Below are 24,191 nucleotides of genomic sequence, written 5' to 3' on the forward strand. Positions count from 1 at the left end.
CAGCGTGAAGGTGTTGAGGTTGTAAATGATTGAAGATAGGCTGTCTTGGCCCCGAGTTCAGATCACAAAGATATTGTTAATGAACCTGAACCAGACTAGGGGTTTGGCAGTCTGGTAGGCTAGGAAGGTCTCCTCTATCTGGCCCATATAAAGGTTGGCATAGCAGAGTGCCATGCAAGTGCCCATGACTATGCCACAGATTTGTCTATGTATCTTTCCTTCACAGGAGAAGTAGGTGTGGGTGAGGATAAAGTTAGTAAGGTGCATGAGGAATGAGGTAGTGAATGTGGAGACTGAAGGACATTGGGAAAGATAGTGTTCAAATAGACCATGGACATGTGGGATATTTCTGTCTAAGGAAGTGATGTCAACAATGGCAAGTGGGGATTGAGGAGGTAAAGGGATGGGGTTGGTGGAGAGCTGGTGAAGGAAATGGTTGGTGTCTTTGATGTGGAAGGCTAGGTTACAGGAAATTGGTTGGAGGTGTTAGTCACTGAGGGCAGAAATTCTTTCAGTGGGGGCACAACAACCAGCCATAATGGGGTGTCCAGGATTGTTGGGTTTGTAGATTTTGGGGAGCATGTTGAAGGTGGGTGTGCGGGGTGGCCTAAGGGTGAGGAGGGAAATGGTTCAGGAGAGATGTTCTGGGATGGGCCTCAGACATTAAGCAGGTATTGATGGTTGAGATGGGCTTCTGTGATGGGATAACACGGGCAGAGTTCATAGGTGGAGGATTCAGTCAATTGGCAGAGGCCTTCTGCTAGGTAGTCACTGTGATTCGTAACAATAGTGGTGGAGCCTTTGTCTATAGGTAGGATGATTAGGTCACAATTTGTTTAGAGGTAGTGTATGGCTGTTCTTTCTTCTACTGAAAGGTTGACGTTCTGAGGAAGAGACATGGGGAAAGACAGTGAGACTAAGTTGGAGGTAAGAAATTCGTGCAAAGTGAACAGCAGGTGGTTAAGTGGGAGGATCACAGCTGGATGGTGGTATGGACTAGAAGAGGCAGAGTTCAATGTTGGAATTAGGGTGGTTTTGGTTGGAGGGATTGGCAGCAAATAAGTGCTTCCATTGCAGGAATCAGGAGAAGGAGAGCAGGAGAAGGATAGTAGGTCTTTGACAAGTCCAGCGCGGTTAAATCTGGGTGTACAACTAAAGGTGAGGCCTTTGGATAGGACTGAAACTTCTGTGGAGCTGTGGGATTTGCTGGACAGGTTAACAACAGTGCTACAGGAATGTTTTTCCTCTGGATTTCATGGAGAACTGGTAGGGAGTATTGGGGATGTGACAAGTTGGAAAGATCAGCCAGGTACGGATTAGCTGCTATGAGGGGTGGATGAGGAGGAACACTGTGGGTACAATAGGGGTTGGATAGTGGTACCCTGAGGCAGTAGTCCGATCTCAACAAGTTGGACACCTCATGGAGGTGGTGTCTGGAATGCTCCCTGTGGACAACCTGGGTGCAAAGCTTGCCAAATCCATCTACAGTTTTATCCTAACCCATCAGGGGCCAGGCCACCTGTGATAGCAGGCATGTTATTTACACACTCTGCTGAAATCATTGTACAGCTTTTTATATTGATATCAATACCAACCAGCTGTCCACCAGAATGAATGGCCACTGCCAAACTGTGGCCAAGAGCAAAGTAGACACCATGTGGCACAACACAGAGCTGAATGTAACACACCTCATTTTAATGGCTGCTTCAATAACTGAGCCATACGGATCCTTCCCTCCACCAACAGCTTTTCTGAACTGCACAGGTGGGAGCTAGCCTTACAAAACATTCTCAGCTCCCGTAATTATTCCGGCCTCGACCTACGGTAACTACTGCCCCCATACCCTCCACCCAACAGTTTCCAACTCCTGTCCAATCATCTCCTCCACATTCTCATTTTCCACCCTGTTTATTTGCCACCCTCTGCCAATGCATTCACCTTCCTTTCCCTACTCCTAGTTTTTGCTCCTTTTTTTCCCCCATCTCCCTGCCCCACAACCTCTTGACGCTGGCCCAGTTGTCATTCTACTCCCTGCCTTCTCCACCAGACAGTGTTTGTCTCTCTTCCCACCCATACACTACTATCCCTTCCCTTTCCCTGCCCCTCCAGGTTGCCGCTTGCATCCCACGTGATGGTTGCATTCTGGCCCGAGATGCTGGAGTTGGCAGTCATGTGTGCATAAGATGTGCTTGCTAGTGTGTATGAATGGTGTGTGTGTGTGTCTCTTTTTACTGAAGAAGGCTGTTGCCAAAAGCTTTGTGGAAATGTTTTTTTGATTATGCCTGTCTGTAACTTCATTTTTCTTCTTTATGGCAAGTAGCAATCTGCCTTTTCCTACACTGATGGTATTCCTACCTGGAGTTTCCATTGTTTGAGACAAAGAAACATATGTAGATGTCAAGAAATGGCATAAAAATTGAGATTGTTTCGTGTATAGTGGCTTGAAGACACCAAGCCTGTTTTCGAAAATATCAGTGAGGAAGAAAACTGCAGATAGGTTCAAGTTTCAGTATATTACATATCAATGAAGGAGACCTCTGTGTAAAGTAACAGTTTTTCCCAAAATAAAAATGTGAAATTTGACAAGAAATACTCATTGCTGTCTGACTTGGTCTTATGTCTGATATTAGCAATAGTAAAATAAATTATTCATTCAAAAATAGTGTGATTGCAGTTTTTTTATTGATATTTTATAATGGGTCCCAAAACCTGTAATGTCAGGCTTCAGAGATCCTCAAACCAGGCCAATAAAATACAGTCCGTCACTACACTTCTCAGACATCTGTGTAACTACTGGAACAGTAACACAAGTTAAGTGTTATTTTTATTCATAAGTAGCTAATTTTTAGTTCTAAATTTGTGTGTTTATTTTCTATTAAATACATTCTGGGAGAGTGCATTTTCTGTTAAGGAGACATATTCCCAAAATAAGTCTGGCTGCTCACTATAAAAATTTTCCATGGTCATGAGTAGCTGCACACCAGTAAGAATGTGAAGCAAGTTAATTCATAGCCATAAATCAATGTGTTGAGATGGTTTTAATGCTTTACATTCAGCCAGTATTGGTCCACAGTATCAGCAGGTGGAGCTTTGCAAAGTAAGGTAGTTCACTCTCAGTGTGAACTTGTCTAACAGGTATCCCTTGTTTATGTGGGGCATTTAATCAAAGACGTTCGTACTGAAATTACAAAAATAGGGAAGTGCATCATAATTACTGATCACAGATAAGTTTTATAACTGTTAGGGTAAATACACTGGTAACCACCTCTATCCTTGAGTCATTTAAGGGAACACTGTAGCTTTTAACCATATGGCACAGGTCAAGAAAGTCACAGACTAGATTGCCTCACTATTGCCTACATCACAAGACTATTCACTCTGCTAAAAACAAGACCTCCACTATCTATTCTAGAACCAATCTTGTGGTTTTGTCAAAACACTACCATCAAAACTGCTCCTCTTGTAGTCATCAGACTGAATTATTATGGAAAAGTCAACTGGAACCCCTGGTCAGGTGAAACTTACTGGATGGGACGAGAAGGAATGTTGAGAGCATTACGTCATAATTGTGTCACATTGACTCAGACAGCATTTTGTATTTGGAGTTATGGGAGATGGATGCAGCACTCTTCACCAGCTTTCTTTGTACATCACCTCAAGCAACAGTACTAAACTATGTGACATCGATGACAGTAGATGTCTTCATCCATTTAGTTGATTAATTCACATGCAAGCTGATGAGAATGAGCCAAAGCCTTAATTAATTGTCTCTCTAACACCTTACCTTTTTGATTTCTCCAAAGGAATGTTGTCATTTGCTTATCAAGTGCTTTACATGTAAAGCATATAATTCTGGACAGTTATAGTTTCATATTTAATTATGGTTTTGTTGAATTGTTTTGTGGGACAGTGATTAGGAAGAACCTTTTGTATCCATATCATAACAGACTAAAAACATTTTTACAGAGATGCTCAATCATGACTTTTTCCAAAAATCTGAGACAAGATGTTAGTATCAGAGAAGAAAATAGTTGCCAATCACCAATTTATTTGCTGTAGAGTGACAGAAGGTAGCATACTTTAATCTAGCCAATGTAGACATCATGGAAGCCATGAAGACCGGTATTTTGCAAATTTTCCTGATCTGAAATTCCTTTCAAGGATATAATTTAATCAACTGAAAAATGGTGGACAGGTGTACTGATTTAAAAGGGAAGCTAAGTCTGAAACAAGTGCATTTTTAAACTAATGAATCCAATCTTTCATTAACTTTTCAGCTAATGCTCCTATATAACCAAGCACAAAACTGTGTAAGTATAACAGTACATAACTATTGTTCTTGAAAAGCTATCATCACCAAGGAAGATAGCTAGCTGTTTTCTTGAATAAGTTTTCACTTGGCAGCAGACTGTATGCTGAAATGAAATTAAAACTGTGTTCCAGACCAAGACTGAATAGCAGATCCTTGCCTTTCATGGGTGGTGCTCTTACAGATGGAGCTATCTATCCAACTCTAGGCTTCACTTTGTTAGTACTTCTCTCCTACTCAACAACCTTCAAGCTGGCTCCAAAAAGGGACTGTTAATCTGATATGGTAAGCAAATCACCTAGCAACAGCATAAAGGTTGTTTCCAGAGAGGAATATTTTGCAACTGAATGTTCACTGTAATAAATCTGGCTACAGTGGCACAAGCAAAATTGCCCCCACTGACTACTTGGCTCCTTGCACATGGGACTTTTAATGAAAATAAAGATATCAACGGTATTTTTCTTTTTCTGCTTTATGCTAGGTAGCTGATATGGCAAAAAACAAAAAAAAAACTAAATAACTCGCAACAATATTCCCTCACTGTGAAATATTTTAACTTCTTAATGAAGTTCCACAACAAATGATAAACACTACACGGCAGACCCTGCTCTACACTAACCTTTGTACTCATATCTTCAAGAGGTATTTCCTCACTGCGTGGTCTTGGCAGTCGAGGAGAATTTGAGCCCTCTCTCGACCTGACAGCACCATGGCTTACTCCTGCAGGCGGAAGTTCACAACAAGATACTCGCTCTGTAACATGTACAGAAATCAACTGATTGATTATCATAAACAAACATGTAAAACAATGTTATTTAACAAACACAAGAAGATACAGGAGGAACTTAATAAACAGAGAGTATGTACTTCAGAGCACATACAGCATCAGAAAGGAAACTCTGTGAAATTGGAGATGAAATGGTAGTTGTTGGATGATTGGCTGGGGGATGAAAGTGAGGCAGTTTAGCAGGTAAAGCAGACCGAATGAAAATAATGAAAGACAATAATGAAAATTCTTGGGCGGAACAATATTTAAAATAAGGTAAAGGCAACCACTCACTCATAATGGACTGATATGTAGAGACAGAAACATGCAACAGAAAACAGTGTTCACACTACCTTTCGAGCTTCTCCGGATTTTCTAGTAAAAATATACATGTTCACACACAGACACAATCACCAAAATATACAGTCCCACGGCATTGGCATTATTGAGAGCAGTGGCTTGAAATGAGGTAGGGTGGGGGTAGGGAAGGATGCACGAAGCTAAGAAAGGCTAGCAGGATAGTGAGGCAGATCTTTTGACATATGATTCTGTGGCTTCAAAAGTAGACAAAATGAGTTCAGAGAGCAGAGCATATATGAGATACGGAGCGAGGGAGAGGTGGTGGTGGTGGGAGGGGGGTCCATGGAGGATGGAAGAATTGTGGGAGTAGATGGTACAACACATGAATGGGGAAGGAGTGGTGTGGAGAGAAGGGAAAAGGCAAGATGAGGCATTGGGAAAAGGTTAGCGGAAATTTAGGCCAAGGAGATTGTGAGAGTGCAGAATATGTTGGAGACAGAATTTCCACCTGTGTAGTAAACTTGTGCTGGAAGGGAGCATTCAAACGGGCCCTGTTATGAAGCAGGTGTTTAAGTCATTTCTACGAAGGCATGCAGCATGTTTGGCAACAGGATGGTCAAGTTTGCAATATGGAACAGTCTGGGGGTGGTCACTCATGTTTGTAGACTTTTGATTACTTGTCATGCCCGCATAGGAAGCTGTGCAGTAATTGCAACAGAGATACTAGAAGGGGCTATCCTAAAGGACCCTGTAGCGAAGCAGACATGAAATCATTTCTGCTGTTATGTAACGCATGTTCGGCTACAGGTTGGTCAAGTTTGCAGTTTGCCACAGTTTGGAGGTTGCCATTTATGCGAGCAGAGTCTTGATTACTTGTCATGCCCGATAAAAAGCTATGAAGTATTTGCAGCAGAGGTGATATAAAACATGGCTGATTTAACATGTGCTCCTGGCTTTTATTGGGTAGGAAATACCTGTGACTGAACTGTGGTAGGTGGTGATTGGGCTGTATGGGATAGCTCTTGCAACTGAGCTGATCACAAGGGAATGACTCATAGGGTGCAGGATTGGGAGTAGGGTTGGAACAGGGATGGATACAGATATTCTGTAGGATGGATGGGTACAGAACACTACTTTGAGTGATAGGGTAGGAATTTGGGTTGGATATCCCTCATCTCAGGGCACAATTACGAGTTAGTCAAAGCCTTGATGTAGAATGTGGTTGAGCTTTCAAAGCCAGGATGATACTGTGTGACCAGAGGAGTACTGGTCAGTGGTTGGTTGGCAGATCTACTAATGTCAGAGGAGGAGATAGCATGGGAGATCTGTAATTGGGTGAACTCGATAAAATATTTTCAGTCAATAAAGGTTCTGATGAGGCTATCAGTACATTTTGACAACTTCTGCTTACCACTGCAGATATGGGTGATGAGATTTTTTTTATGTGGAACAAGTGACTGCTGTCAAAGTGGAGGTAGTGTTGAGGGTTGGTGCGCCTGATACGAACAGAAGTATTTAAGGAGTGATCTGAGAGGTGTAGGTCGACATTTAGGAATGTGATTTGTAGAGTTGAGAAGGCCCAGGTGAAAAGGATTTGGGAGTTTGGGAAAAGACATGGAGGAAGAGCAAACAAAGGTTGTCCTTGCCATGCATCTAGATCATGAAAATGTCATCAATGAATCTGAACCATACACGGAGTTTTAGTTAACTGGATAGGAAGGATTCCTTCAGATGACCCGCACATAAGTGTGTCATAGAAGTGATGTTGGACTCAGTGTGGATGGATTTAGGAAAGGACAGTGAGAGCAGATTACAAGTGAAGAATTCTTGAAAGAGTGCCAGGGGACGTCTGGATGGAAGAATAAGAGGATTATGGTTGGAGGGAGGTTGGCATGGTGAAGAAATGTTTCCACTGCAAAGCACAAGAAAGAAAAGATGGTCCCTTCCCAGTCAGTCCAACATCAGTCCTACTGAACACAAAGCTATCCATAACCTGACAACCAATCCCTGCAGGCAAAGTCTCCACCACAGGATGAAGGTCTCCGCCAAATTTCCAACGACCGTGATCCCATCCCAGAATTCCAAAATTACCTCCAGCAGCTCCCGAAGGCCTTAGGTCCATTCCAAAACCTGTTAGCTGAATTCATCTCCCTCCTCACACCAGCAATCCCCTGCACTCTTCCTTTTACCTACTCCCCAAACTCCACAACCAAAAGCCATGCCCCCCCTCCCTCCCAGGTATCCATACTGATCTGTGGCTGGGTACAATCCTACCACAGCAACAACACTTGCAAACTACTATCCGTAAGCCCTCATCTTACGTTCAAGAGCTACTCACTTCCTTCGGTGCCAGTCTTTTTCCACAATTCTCTTGTAACAACGTCTTCCTGATTCCAAATCAGCTACCTCTTTCCTAATCCTCCTAGCAAGCAACATACTGACTCTCCATTATTTACTTTCAAAGGACAAGTCTATAAGCAAATCTTTGGTACTCCATGAGTACTTGCATGAAATTATCCCATGCCAAATTAATTATGGGTCATCTGAAGGAATGATACCTATACAGTCAAAATCTAAAACCACCTGTCTAGTCCAGATTTATTGATGACATTTTCAAGATCTGGATTCATGGCATGGACCATCTTCACTCTTTCCTCCATAACCTTACTCCTACTCTCAAATCCATTTCCACTGATCTTTGTTGTCTCAATGGGCCACCCCCCTAAATGTCAATCTCCACATCTCAGATTCCTCCATAAATACTTCTGTTCATAGGAAGAACACCACCCATCAACACTACCTCCACTTTGACAGCTGTCACTGCTAGACATAAAAAGTCTTCTTTACAGCCTAACCACCCATGGGTGCCATATCTGCAGTGGAAAGCAGGAGTTGTCACAATACACTTATAGCCTCATCAGAACCTTTGTTGACTGAAAATATTCTACACAGCTCACCCATAAATAGATCTCCCATACTATCTCCTCCTTTGACACTAGTAAATCTGTGAACCAGCCACTGGCAAGCACTTCTCTAGTCACACACTGTCACCCTCGCTTTGAAAAGCTCAGTGACATTCTTCAACAGGGCTTTGACCACCTCTCACTGTGCCCCAAGATGAGGGATATCCTACCCAAAATCCTACTCACATCACCAAAAATTGTGTTCTGCCACCACTCAACCTACAGAATATCGTTGTCTATCCCTCTTCTAATCCCTAATCCGGTACCCCTGGTTCATTCTCTTGTGGTTGGTGAAACTGCAAGATGTGTCCCATAACTGACAACCCCCCCCCCCCCCCACTCCCCCAAAATCACATCCTACTGCAGACTGCAGTCCAGTCGCAGGTGTTTCCTACCCAATGAAAGGCAGGGAGAAAACAGCAGCCACTTTATATATCACATCTGCTGCAAATACTGCACAGCATTCTATGTGGTCATGACAATTAACCAACAATCTACTCACATGCATGGTAACCACCAAACTGTGGCACTGTGAACTTGATCATATTGTTGCCAAACAGGCAGCTCCCGCCCCTCTTCATACCCACCTTGCTCTCTTTTTCTGCCTCCCTCTCCCCCTTCCACCTCACCCTCACTCTGTATCTCTTATATGCTCTACCCTCTGAACTCCTATCGTCCTGTTGTGCAGCCACAGGTCATTTGTCAAAAGACTAACCTCACTCTGTCCTGCTACCTCTGTCCTGCTACCCCCTCCTTGTCTTGTTTGTTCATCCCTACCAACCTCCATCAGCCCAGGCAACCACTTTCAATAACAGATAATCAGATCAGTCTCACGATGGTTGCAGGAGGGTACATTTGGGTATCTGTGTGGTTCTGTGTGCAAATAGTGTATTTTTAATAGAAAAAGAGTAATAGCTCAAAATATAGTGTGAATACTGTTTTCTGTTAAGTGTTTCTATGCTCCACAGATCAGTCCACTGTAGGTGAATGGTTGCCTTTCCCTTATTTTACGTATGGAACTTATCAGAAAGTTAGTCAATCATTCTAGTAGTGATAGAATGTCATATTAACACATCATCCAATTTCTGTTTTTAGCAGCCTACAATGATTTCTCCTCATAATTAACCAGCCTATAAGTTGTCAACATCAGAGTCATTGAATCATTTATCAGTGAGCATTAAGAGGTGGTGTCCCAAATAATTTGCTCTGATCTTCTGATAAACATGACCAAAGAGCTACATTTCTTGTTATCTGCTCACTTCAAATATTTATATTTCTGGCCATCCTCAGTTTGATTTCCTTCCATACCTACTGCCTCACTTAACTGATACACTGTTTCCCTTCAACCCATTTTTTATTCAAGTCAATAATCTTGTGCATTCCCCAATGTTTTCATGTATTTGACAGTCTCAATCTGTCAGAGCAACAAGTTTCCAACAGTTACATAAACACCAGTTTTCTCTTTTGATGTTTTAATTATTCACATGACTATACTTTCTTAAGCCAAATTTCCAAGACAATTTATTCTTCCCTTTGCAAACTGTCTTGTCTGTCGATGTACATTTAATTCCTTGGCAATTTTATGTTAACTCACATTTCTGATTTTCATGAGCCATCTGAATATGCCTAATGGAAGCTGTAGCCCACCATTATAGACACCACTCCAACTTTTCAACATTCACAGAAACACTACTCCAAACATCACAGAAGTAGCACCAATGCAGTACAGAATGTGGCACATAATAGCTAAGCCACAGCCAAATAATCAAACTTTCACTCTGCAGAAATCACTCAAATGAATTTTCTTGACAGATTAAAACTTCGTGTCAGCACAGGAGAGATACAGGGGGTTTACAATAAGTAATGTCACACATTTTTTGTTCTTGGGCAATTTCAGTTGAAAAATGCGGGATTTGTTAAAGGACATCATGGAATATTCCTACTTCAGTCCATAAAGTTTCATGAAGTTCCAATATGTGGCAGTGCTACACAGTCTTCAAAATTGTGTGTGTAATGGAGGTGAGTTTCAAGCAGAGAGCTGTCAATGAGTTTCTTTTGGTAAAAACCAGAGCATCATAAATATTCACATGCACTAGCACAATGACTACGGAGACCTGACAGTGAACAAACGCATGGTGAGTCATTGGATGAGGCGTCTGCCATCAAGGTCATGCAAACCTGTCCAATCTCCCATGTGCTGGCCAGCCCCAAACAGTTGTGACTCCTGCAGTGTTAGGATGTGGAGACACTCTCTTTTGAGGTGATTGATGGGTCACAATCAAACACTCGCTGCACAACTGGACCTCTCTGCTGGTTGTGCTGACACACTCGTCCACCAGTTGGGGAACTCAAAGGTGTGTGTGCCTGCCGGGATACACCTCACAGCTCGGATCTCACACGTTCTGACTTCCATCTGTTTGGCCCAATGAAAGACGCACACCACGGGAAGCAGTACATGGATGACAGGGATGTTATTGATGCAGCAAGATGTTGGCTCTGACATCAACCAGTAGGGGAGTGGTACCAGCAGGCATACAAGCTCTCCCAGTAAGGTGGCATAAGGCCATCGCGTTGAATGGAGATTTTGTTGAAAAATGGGATTTTGTAGCCAAAAGAACAGGGAATAATATGGTGAATTGGATTCCCAAATAAAACCAACCTTCTTTCAGAAAAAAATGTGTTGCATTACTTAGTAAAGGTCCCTCATTCTGGGATGCTGCAGTCTTTAATCAATTCATGAGACACTGAGGTGTGTTCAAATAGATTAGCTGGTAAACCACTGGCTGTAGAATACATAGTTCTGACCCATTAATAATTTTAACTGAGAAAGGCCTATTTAAGTGAGTAGCATGTGCGCACATCCAAAGTAAGTGTTTAATTTTAGAATCTTCAAGTCTTTTTGTCGGTACTGCCTTTTTATTCGTGTTATACAAAACGTTCAAGAGGTCTAGTGCCTCACTTTACTCATAATAAGAGAAAACATTTACAGCCATTCTCAAATGAAAACAGCATACATTACATTATAAAATCAATATTACTTCTTCATTTCAACACATCTGCCATCAAGTAATGCTTTTCTTTCTACATTTGTAATGTTATAGAAATAAGATCATAACAATTTGGCAAATGCTGCTAACTAATGAATGAGAAGTAAAATAAACTTAAGCACACTACTAGTAAGTTGCGTCAAACTTGGTGAATAATTAAGGTGCTAACAAGTGGCTTAACTGAGGACGTTAATGGAGCTTCGGCAAATGTAAACTAGCAAATAATGCACACAGTTCAAATAAATGACAGCATTATTAATTGAGTTATTCACACTGTTTCTCTTTTTGGTGAGTTGACAGTTGACAGAGAATCTAAAAGGTCATACGCAGGAAAAATTCCCCTTCTGGTTGGTAGTCACACCCACATAAAATGACTTGCTGGAATATTATATTCCATCAAGGACTTCCACACCTTATTTACAAGGTATACACATGCACCACCACTTTAAACAGATTGTTACCAGCTGCTACATAAGAAATATTGTTAGTTGAGGAAAATTCAGTCTGCATAGTATTACTTGCCAGGAGCCTTCTCAGTTTTAAAGAGATGGCGCTAGACACCTGGGACTATCTTTCTGCTTCCATGCCACATTCATCAGCACATGGTACTCATGTGCAAATTGTGTTGGCACCCACTACAGAGAGCACTGTCAAATGTGGACTACGTTGCTTTTTCCTAGTATTGATGGGGATGGAGATCCTTCTGCCAAGAGGCACAAAAAAAGATGCACCACTGAGACCTTCAGCTCCTGCAGTTATGATACTGCCAGCATTCCCTGCAATTATGCTACAAAGCACAGTTTCACGAGTTCCATTCAGAAGACTACAGTTCTGACTTAGTTGTCACTTTTTATGGAGCAATAAAGACCATCAACTATGTGTGTCTGCATAATATTTTCAGTCATAGTGATAATATCGCAATATTGCCAAGAGACTACAAAGTTACTTAGATTTCACTGTTTTAGCTACAGACGCCAAGAGTAACACATTAAACTGTTATCAAAAGTAAGTAATGTTCTGTACCATCACTATTAATAAATGTTATTGATTAATTCTTACTGTGTTGCCATATTTCTGTTTCAGTGCCACCCTGTTTAGTAAGTGTTACATAGATTTTTAACTTACATGCATACTGCCACCTTTCTAGTGAACTAGTGAAATATGTTATCTGCCATGTGAATGTTTGGGTTGAATGGGTGGCAACATTTAGTAACATAACTAAACTAAAATTTTGTAGCTTTAAAAGATAACGTACTGCCAGAACTTGGCCACCTTTAACAGAATAAGATTACAGATCCATAGCCAGTGGTGAACAGGTGACACTGATTGTAGCTGTACAGAAACCAAATGGCTCACTAGGCATCTATGAAGAATTTTAAAACAATGGTTAATGCTGAATCCATTATTTACTCATATCCTATTCCCAAGCCACATGAATCTATGTCAAAACTAGTTGGCAGTGTGAACTTTGTGAAGATTGATCATAAATAAGCATGTTTGCAAATCACTTTGAATGAAGACACACAGATTTATGACGATAAATACTCCATTTGGTCTATACCGTTGCAAAAGGTTACCCTTTGGAATACACAGAGCACTGAGTCTGTTCCACTGGTATTTAGAACAATTAATTCAAAAAGCTCCGAAAGCAATATGAACTACCTTAATGACATAAGTGCTTCAGGCACAACTGCTCCAGGAACTCTTACAGAATTTGGAATCTGTTTTCAAAATTCTTCAGGTGGGAAATTTGAAATGCAACAAAGACAAGTGCATCTTCTTTGAATATAAAGTGCAATACTTAGGACACAAACAAAGACTCTGATAAGGGTACAAAGAAACTGTAGTCAGACTGAGGCGGCAGCTCTCGTGATTATATTTGCAGTCCAGAAATTCCACGATTACATTTACAGGCATAAATATATCCCCCTCATTGACCACAATCCTTCAGTGATTATCTTTGAGCCAAACAATACTGTTCCTACATAAACGCATAATTTTTGCAGCCCTGGGTACTTCTGTCTAATTATGACTAAGAAATTATATTCAGGTCCACAGTACAACGCGTGAAAGCAGATTAATTTTCAAGTCTGCCAATAAGCCAAGACAAAAATTTTGATTCATCAGCTGATGTTTGTTCTTCAGTAAGTATCATTAGCTAAGATACTATGGAAAATTTTTGAGTAAACTCAAACTTAATTGCAAAACTTGTGTCTAAAGATCCTGTTTTGTCTTAAGATGAAACAGTATATTCAAATGGAGCAGCCTAATGATAAGAGGTTGCTTAATAAGCCAGAAATTAAATCTTACTGGGATATGAGACATGCACCTACAGCGTAACAGTCGACCACAATATTGAGCCCACCTGGGAGTGATGGCGCTTCAGTTGGCTTTTCATGGGTTTTTATCATGAAATTTTATGAAGACATGCTGAACCACTTGATAATATATGCACAAGTGTCTTGAAATCCTTCACAGTGCAATGCACTTTCCATAGTCACCACTGTACCTGTTTACCCTCAGGTCATTGTGTGCTTCCAATATGGCTTGGGAGGTCAAGTGCAATATCATCATGGCTGGGTGGTACAAATGTGTCATTCTAGTACATTCAGAATCGGGCAAGACACAAGTGGTTATTCCTGCAGCGTTTAAATCTGCGTTACTACAGATGCTACATCAATGCAATTGGGGCATGGTTCATACAAAACACACTTCCAGGTAGAATTGCTACTGGAAAAATATTGAAAAAGACATTGAAATGATGCTGGCTAATTGCCACTTGTGTCAAGAACACCAGTCCGCACAGCCTCAACAAGATTTTCTGTGGCCACAGCCATCATAACCATGGACACGGTTGCATACTGATTTTGTAGGACCATTTTTTGTATCATCCTCATCAATACCTTCTCCAAATTTCCATTTGTGGTACTGAGGTTTGAATAACACTTAGGCAGTTTTTTTGTTCTACTGATTTTTATTTGTATGAACTAGTTTTCAGCTTATTAGGCTATCTTCAGATAACTACTAGCTATTGTTTACAAGGAACTTGTGTTCTTATGAACCAAACATTCTGGACTAAGATACAAGCACTTAAATACGATCTTTAGTTGTGGTATTGTCTTTCGAATTGGCAAACAGGTCCTTTGACTTTTTGTTCTGTAAAACTGTTCTTTAACATAATAAATCACATTTTATGGTTTGTCAGTACTATGTACGACAACAATTAGAATTATTTAGAAAAAAAATTACAGATAATCCACAACATTAGACACAGTAATACCCTCGTGTTCACAACATCCAATAACACACGAACATGCAACTTTCATTCCATGGTGCATCGCCTCACATCCATATCACGGTCAAAACAGAATTTCCAAACAGAAGTAAACACCATTAAATATATTGCATATAACAATGGCCATAACCCTGAATTAGTTGACAAAATCCTGCACAATAAACGAAGATGGAAACTCTTGCCCTACATTTATGCCCCCTCTGCAATAACAGCTACGCCAAAAACCAACTGGTGCACTATTCCATATCCAGGTAAGCTATCAGACAAACTAGCCAAAACACTGAAATCCCAAAACTATAAAACATCATTTTATGTAAGGCGTACTACAGCTAATCTCCTATTCAACAGCAAGGACAAAACAGATGAAATAAACAACAGTGGGGTCTACAAAAAAACCTGCACTGACTGCAATAAACTGTACATTGGTCATATGGGCTGCGCCAAATCAACAAGGCTGACTGAACATGAACACAGCTGGAGATTAAATAAATCAGACTCCACCTTTGCTGACCATGTGCTCAAAGGAGGATCAAATATCTAACACACACAGAAGTGCTACATATAGCCAACAAAGGCAGAAAACTCAGCCTACTAGAGGCACTTGAAATTAATTTATTATGTTAAAGAACAGTTTTACAGAACAAAAAGTCAAAAGACCAGTTTGACAATTCCAAAGACAATACCACAACTAAAGATAGTATGTAAGTGTGTTGTATCTTAGTCCAGAATGTTTGGTTCGTAAGAACACAAGTTCCTAGTAAACAATAGCCAGTAGTTATCTGAAGATGACCTAATAAGCTGAAAACAAGTTCATACAAATAAAAATCAGTAGAACAAAAAACTGCCTAAGTGTTATTCAACCCTCAATATGGAATTGTTCTATCAAGAAGTTACGGAAGAATCAATAAATAACATTTGTGGCACAATGTCGCTGACAATGAGACACAACTTTCTTCTCGGAAATTTTAACTATTTTATGAAACCAACAGCAATTAACACTTCAAGACTGCAGCGTTACATCCTGGAGCCAATGAACTTGCTGAAAGATCAATACAAACTTTCAAGTCACACATGATGAAGGCGGTTCAACAATATAATATAGACATAAGCCTTATTGAGCTTCCTCTCTTGAATACAGAGCCAGTCCACACAATGCACAATCTCGAGATAAGCAACTCCACAGAAGTCTGCAACAAACAATAATATCAATTTTAAAGCCACTCGTGCTCCACAGGCGAAGCTGCATTGACAGTTGCAACAACAACATTTTAAATTTGATGATCCGGTACTCATTTCAATGAACAAAGATGAGAAAAATATATGCGTACGAATCATAGTCAAAAAGCAGCTAGGCAATTCGATGTTTAAAGTGAAGTAGAAACATGTCATAAAAACCAAATCAGGCTGCACAGCACTCACATGAACATGGGCAAAACTCCTTGTACAAAATCGGAAGACATGTAGCCTATGGATGTCGAAATGGCAAACTCTTCACTGGCCGCCTTTCACTGTGGCTTCCCTATAGTATCGCAGGTGAATGCCAGAGGGAGGCTGGAGTCAGGGGAAACATGGATGTACCCAACAACAATACAAGCTGGTGAGCAAGAAAGCAGGATGCTAATAAGCCAGCCTGCTTTAATAGTCCCCCCTCCCAGGGGAGGGATACCGTGTACATGGAAGGAGATACACAGCAATCCCATTAATTGCAGCCGCCACACAGGCAATTTTGAGCAGCTGCCTCCATATGGCACTCGTCAACTAGAACTACCTTTCTGCTTCTCTGCCATGTCCATCAGGGTGTCATATTAGGCCATAAATAGTGTTGCCAGAGAGAGCAACGTCAACAGTGGACTGCTTTGCTTTGCTTTGCCGAACACTGGTGGAGACGGTGATCCTTCCACCAACTGGCACAAAATACAATGAGCAACTAACACTTCCTCAGTTCCCATAGTTCTACAGTTCCTGCAGTTCTACAGTTCTAATGTGCCACCATTTCCTGCAATTATTCTATGGGGTACAGTTTTGCGATTTTTGTCCAGAAGACTACAGCTACCACTCGGCAGTCGCTCTTTATGGACCAATAGATACTGCCAGCTATGAGTGTCTACGTAGTACTTTCTGTCATAATGACAATATCATAGGTTGCCAAGAGATCACCAAGTTTTTCAGATTTCATTTTATTAAGAATAAGACATCAAGTGTCACACATCAAACTACTACCAAAGTTAAGTAAAGTTTAGTATCATTACTATTAATAATGGTTATTGATTAATTGTTATTGTGTTGCCACATTTCTGTTTTAGTGCCACTCTGTCAAGCAAGTGGTAAGTAATTTTAACTCATGTGCATACTGCCACTTTTATAGTGAACTGTAGAAGTAGTACATTTTCTGCTAAGGTGAATATTTGGGCTGAAGTGATAGTAACACTCACTTACAATGTAACTGATTTATTAAACTAAAATTTTAGGGTGTTCCTTTTTTGTGAAGGTAGTCTGTATAACATCACAAGATGAAACAGAATGCCATACTGAAAAACTACACCAAAAGAATAAACCTAAATTTAGAACAAGTGAACAAGATGTACAGCTCTAAAAGCTTCAAAGCCAGGTACACACTTGTTCTTAACATAAACAACAAACTTCCCAGTTACTTAAAATGACAGCTAAAAAACTGCAGCAATTGGCGATGACACATGATACTAAACAAGGACCCAAACCCTATCATACAATACACAACCCGTATGGTAGCAAAACAGACCTACAGCTGATTCATAGCAAATAGTATATGTCTTAATCTCACAGACAGTCATTATGTAGTTTTACATAAACAATAATGACCTTTTCTGACAAATGAAAATGACCTGCTAACATAAAAAATACACGATAACAGCCAAATGAAGTACTATATAAAAAGATTCCTTAGGGTGTAACTGATCAATTAGTTAAATGGAGTCAATTAACCAATATACTCCATTCTGCATCTTTTGCGTTTAGAAGCATATGTCATGTGCTCATATCGTAATCATGTGTTTAGGGAACATGCCAACTACACCATTAGCACCTGTGCTGTTTTCATTACAAGACAGGTATGGTTAAGATAGTAAAATATTTAAATATTTTTTATAAACTTGTAAAAGTCGCTAAACACACACACACACACACACACACACACACACACACACACACATTCTGTTCACAGATCTTACAGTGATGAAAATAAAACATAAAAACCTAAGACACTGTCAAAACTTATTTTAAAAGGGGTTTCATCAGACAGTAACACCGTAAAAAGTCACTCAAGAAGACACAGCTGGTTGATCACTGACTAAACCATGACCAATCAACCATTCACATCATTATCAAAGCAAACTGCTGTCAGCTACAAGCAAGACAAGCTGGGGGTGCTCCTCAGAGTTGGGCAGCACGAGTTCTTAATCATGTTTATGCTGGCAGTTTTCCTTTAGGATGAATGCCATGAAGTATACCATGGTACCATGGCTTTGTAGTTGGTTTCACCTGGTGTAGCTTGTTGTATTGCATCCACAGCTACTAATTCTCCTCCTGACCAATGGTCCTTTCAACAAATTGATGTGTGGATCACCATTCCAGTTCTTGCAAGCAACCACTAGATAACACTATTGTGTTGTGATATTACTACCACTTTAAAATTTATTATTGGGAGAGAGAGCCAGCCATGACAAAATTATTTCATTTGGTGTGCAAGTTATGTGAGACACACAAAATACCTCATATTTCAGGAAGAATGTAATAATTCCAATTCCGTGGAAGGCAGGTCTGACAGGTGTGAATACTACCAAAAAATCAAATTACTTATGCAAGAACAGAAAAACAGATAGATGCTGACCTTGGTGAAAGTTAGTTTGGGTTCCAGAGGAGTGTAGGAATTTGTGAGGCAATATTGGTTCTACAACTTATTCCAGAAGGTAGGATGATGAAAGGCAAAGTCGACATTGTACACTGGAGTACACTCTTTGAAAAGCTAACGGTACAAGGGATAAAACACAGGGACCAAGACGGTTATCTGCAACTTCTAGAGAAACCAGACCACAGTTAGCTGAAGGACATAAAAGCAAAAAGGACATAAAAGCAAAACTAATTTGTGATAGTGAGACAGGGTGGTAGACTTAGTCTGAAATGTTCAATCTCTACAGTGAGCAAGCTGTGGGGGGAAAAAAATTGAAATTTGGAAAGGGAATTAAAGTTCAAGGCGAACAAATAAAAACTTGACGGTTTGCCAATGACATTGTATTTCTGACATGGATGGCTAAGGGCTTGGAAGAGCACTAAAAGGAACTGATAGTGTCTTGCAAAAACATTACAAGGTGATCACCATTAAAATTAAAACTATTGTAATGTAATGAAGTCAAAGTAAATCAGGGTGAGGGAATCAGGTTAGGAAATGAGACAGTAAATTTAGTAGATGAGTTTTGTTATGTGGAAAGCACAATAATGGATGATGGCAAAGGAAGAAAGGATAATAAATACAGACTGGCAATAGCAAGAAAAGCAAAAAAGAGGAATTTGTTAACATGTAAAAGAAATTTAAGTGTTAGAAAGTCTTTCCTCAAGGTTTTTGTCTGGAGTGTAGCCTTGTTTGAAAGTGCAACATTGATGATAGGCAATTCTGACAAGAAGAAGACAGAATCTTTTGAAATGTGGTGCTATAGAAGAATGCTGAAGATTATATGGGTAGATCAAACAACAAATGAGAAGGTATTGAATCATACTGGGGAAATAAGAAATTTATGGCACAACTTAACTAAAAGAAGGGGTTGTTAACAGAACACATCCTGAGGCATCAAAGGGTTGTCAATTTAACAATGTAATGAAGTATGGGGGGTAAAAACAGTTGAAGGAGACAAGGCTTGAATACAGTAAACATGTTTAAATGGATGTAGCATGTAGCAGTTATCGAGAGATGAAGAGCCTTGCACAGGATGGACTAGCATTGAGAGCTGCATCACACCAATCTTCAGACTGAAGACAACAACAACCCACACATTTCTCACGGGCAGAACATAAAATATGTCATTTCTGACCAGCTCTCCAGTTTACCTTATGTCATTTTTAGTTGATAATTATCAGTAAAAAGGCTGGAACTAGGACAAACAAATATAAAATCACTCACAGAAAAACAGCACTTGTCCTCTTACCAGTTAATTGCTATGGAGAAAAGTATGACACTTAAACACAAACTTCTCAGAAAAAACTAAACAGTGGGAACTAATTTTGCATACATTCAGTTTCTCTTGCCTTGAGGAATTACATTCTGGGACAATGTAATAAAAGTAGCTGAATCATTTATTCAGTAAAAGAAGACATTAAGAACACAGATTAAAGTAGATAATTTCAAATCTTCCCGAGGCGTCTTCAGGAACCTTGGAAGCCAGACACTCGCTTCCAAGTACTCCTTAAATTTACTTATTGTTAAGAATGAAAGTTAGTTTCATTATAAATGTGAAGACAAAAATAATTTCCATGTTGCCTTTGTCACCTTGTCAACAGCTGAGACTGAGGTTCTGCACTCCAGTTGAAGATCTCGAATAAGTCATCATCGGACACGAAACAAGAAAATGAGAATCTCTACAAATTCAAGAGAAAGTTAAATCAGACATTTATTACTAGTATGTCGAGTGTCATAAAAGAAATATCCAGGACATCAGCACACGTGTCCGCATCCGTAGCCGAGCGATCAGGGTGGTTGGATGCCTGGCTCAGAGATTTTCTATGCTTGGAGACTGGGTGTTCTGTGGCCCTCATCACGATTTCATCATTATCGGCATGCAATTCTCCGAGGTCTGGTAAAATAAAAAGACTCGCACCAGGTGACTGAACTCCCCGAAACGGTACTCCAGGCCAAAATATGCCATATGCGCATTTCATATGCAAATGTGATCACACAGGTCATAAATGCCCAATCCACGGGAACTCCACACCCTTGGGTGTGGATATAAGCAGTATTTTTACATGTCACCATGTGAAGGGAGTACCAGGAGTCCCTTAATTTGAGGAAAATTGCCACACTCTGAGTCAACTCCTGTGTATAACAATGTGTTGACAACAGAGATACCTACTGACTATAACAGATTTTAGCATCAGATAGCTGAGCCGCAGTACAACAAGTAACCCACTAATTCAATGTTGGGCTTAAATATGAGAGAACACGAATGTTAGCATGGTGTGGGAATATCACCACTGAATATTTTAAGGGTGGAAAAAGGTCACCTGGACTGATGAGTCGTGGTGCACATTGGAATGTGCCAATTCTAGGTTATGAGCATATCACTAACTAGTTCCAGTGAAGCATCCCACTTGCCAACAGGGCACTGTTCAGGTAAATGGTGGAGATATTTTTGTGTAGGAAGATGTTACATGGGCTGAAATAGAGGGCCTTGATGTGTCTGCCATTGTCTTTCAACGTTGGATATTCAAGATCCTGTTGCGGAATTAAGTGCATCTGTTCGTTTGCCTACTGACCACTGTATGCAACTTGTACCTTCAACAATACACTTCACTTCCCCTTAACTCCCATACTCTGTCATAATGGATTAAGTAACACTCAACACATGAGAGAGTTTGTATTCCCTGCCCCCTTGTACACATCGTCTGGCCTCAATCCCATCAATGACATGTGGCCGGCCATCAAGTGAAATGCACCTGGAAGCACCTGCAACTGGTCTACATGGACTTTGGTCATGGTTCACGTTGGCTGCCCAATGATTTTGGTGTGTAATTCAGTACATGTCACAACACATCACCACTGACATCTAGGCAGAAGTGTATGATGCTAGCTTGTAAGTGTGAATAATTCTGCTGTTCTTCCTTTGTAAAGCAAAAGCAAATATAATTTTTCTCATCTAGGAAACACCAACCACTGAGAGTGATAATATATTGCTCCAAGTAATATTATACCCCAAAAAATACCTCCTCTTCCTAAGAAAGAATAACTGTTCCTCAGCTTCATTTCCAAGCTTTGGTAGTTTACAACACACTGACCTCAATATGAAAAAAAAGTCTAGGTGTAGTCAGTTTTCACCAGAAGTGCTTTAGTTGTAGTTAAGTTGTAGTAGTATTTGTTTCAATGAATATGAACATTAAGAGAGAGATGAAGATGCCAGAGTTGCTGCTGTGTAACATGTGCAATCTTGCACACAATGACAAACATCTCTGGGGGGAAAAAAAACAAAAAACACATTACTGGGCAATGGTGTACGTGACAAGAACTATAGAAAGAATGCCCACCAATCCCTAAGTCTGATATACGTGACAACAGAAACAAATCCTGCTAACATGCAAAGAACATTGCTTTGAACCACTGATTAATGTAGGCACAATCTAAACTAAATTACATCAAACTAACACTGAAACTTCAAATACCTATGCAACCTCTTCTTAACCAATCGGAATAATGTAGAATGATAGTATAAGGTTTCAAGTAACTTACACAATAATTTTTGTAGACAACTACATAAAAATGCTAAAGCAAAGTTGTACTCACCTATACTTTGTTTTTTAAGATATTAATTAATGCATTCATTTGGACTTTCTTTTTCAGACTTCAACAAAAGTTAGTTTTGTATAACCCAACAAGCACAAACATTCCATGCAAAGCTGGTTTTTCTGGTTCACATCATACCATGCAATATCAATGAAACAACAATACTTTTGAAATAACATGCAACATGAATGCATAATTAAGAATATTACAATAACAACAGAGAAATACTGGAGGAAAAGTCTTTATGAGAAAGAATACAACTGAAAGCAATATTTTCAAGTTATAAAAGAAAAAAAGGACAGAATACAGAGAACAACAAAACTGAAGGCCTTTATGGTGTCCAAAACTTGTGCCCTATTTTTGATTGCCTTATATTTTATATCTAGCAAACTATCCCTTTTCAAATAATATGGCACAGCAAGTGCCTCACGATTACAGAGACGTATGTCTGTAAATTTTGTAAACCATTCATTCAGCTTTAAAAGAAAAAAATGTTATTTTAATTTTAAGTTAAAATGTCTTGTAGTCTCATGAGATATCGATAGCTGACACAATAATATTGATGCGCAATATAACAACCACACCTGGCAGGTTGCTGCGAGCAGTGAACAACACAGCACATCTGGCTGGCAGGTCAAATGGGCTGTCATCCGGCCAATTTAAGGCCAAGTGGTCATGGGCCCAGACACACTTTTTTTTTGGTAGCTAAAGTGTTCCTTTTCACTGACATAAGTATCGACAATGACTTGGCACAACACTGGTTATTCTTCTTCATTTTCATGTTTGATGGGCCTGCTTGGGTCCTGCATGTAGTTCTCAAGTTCTACCCAGAACCATTAAGTTCTATTTCGGCAGACTGTGATATCATACAGCTAAATAATGGAACACTGTCTAGCCTATAAATTGTATCTATCTCCATAACAAACTGCATCTATCAAATTATTTTCATTTGTAGTCCTAGAGAATTGACAGACCAGTAATTTTCATGAGCTGTGTGTCATTTATTCTGTATTCAGCTAATGTTAATAAATGACTTCTGTGCTATAAATTAGGGACTACCAAAAATATTTCAGTTTCACTATAATTTGATGTTACCACATTCATAAGGCTAATATACAGTTTTGCAGCAGACATTTCAACCACTGACACTGATGTGCAAACAGTAGTTTGAAGAGATTTTAGACAATAAAACTCATAATAAGGTGAAAAACATCTCAATTAACACAACATCCAACTAAAAATGTACAAGACATACAGAATTAATTTCATCCCGATGAGCACATACATCTTCATGATCGTTTCTCTAGCAGGTGATGCAGTGATGATAGCAACCAATCACAGTGATTAACTATGACTTTATTTTGCTAAAACTGGTTTCCTAAGGGACAGATAGCTTCAAAGGCTTTCACAGTTTGTTTTAGAATTTTAACATCTTGAAAACATATATGCATGAGTGGTACTACAATTACACCACAGAAAAAACGCCACTGTATACTGCTGTTATGGTATAATGAAAGATAGTATCAGCCAATTATCAGATGTACGAGTGTGAATGCATGTCCTTGAAGTAAATTAATGCTTACAATCCACAATAAATATCAGACATTGAATTGCATTATTGCAGCAGTTTTGTGTACAAACATGTTTAAGTAACTAAAATGTTTCTGTTTTCGCAGTGGCATTCAGACATATTCATATAATTTATGTGAAGACTACATAGCTTAGAGTATGGCAACTCTTCAGCAATCTTGGGTGGGTGGGGGTGGGGCAGGGACAGTGGCACAAATTCTGTAATGAAAAAATGTAAATTAATTTAAACACATTTAGCAAGCATACCATATATACAAGAATGTTAAACATTTAACATTCACTGTTACATAAAGGCCACCTCTAGACCTCTCTACACATTACCATCTTTGGCTAAATGCTTCCATGTGGACATCTTTAGCCTTTTGTATCTCTTGGAAACCAGTAAAGATTCCCTGGCTCTAC

At 39.7% G+C, this 24,191-nt stretch overlaps 1 protein-coding gene across 2 annotated transcripts in view; it reads right to left on the bottom strand.

Moving 5' to 3' along the window:
• LOC126235695 (protein CLEC16A homolog) overlaps positions 1-24,191 on the bottom strand; it is a 264,873-nt gene that overhangs the window by 8,367 nt on the left and 232,315 nt on the right. For both annotated transcript variants that reach the window (XM_049944445.1, XM_049944444.1), the window contains one exon: positions 4,929-5,062. In XM_049944445.1, coding sequence (XP_049800402.1) covers positions 4,929-5,062 — 134 coding nt within the window. The remainder of the gene's footprint in view (positions 1-4,928; positions 5,063-24,191) is intronic.

The sequence above is a fragment of the Schistocerca nitens genome, chromosome 2 (genome assembly GCF_023898315.1).
Source record: "Schistocerca nitens isolate TAMUIC-IGC-003100 chromosome 2, iqSchNite1.1, whole genome shotgun sequence".
NCBI classification, from domain to species: domain Eukaryota; kingdom Metazoa; phylum Arthropoda; class Insecta; order Orthoptera; family Acrididae; genus Schistocerca; species Schistocerca nitens.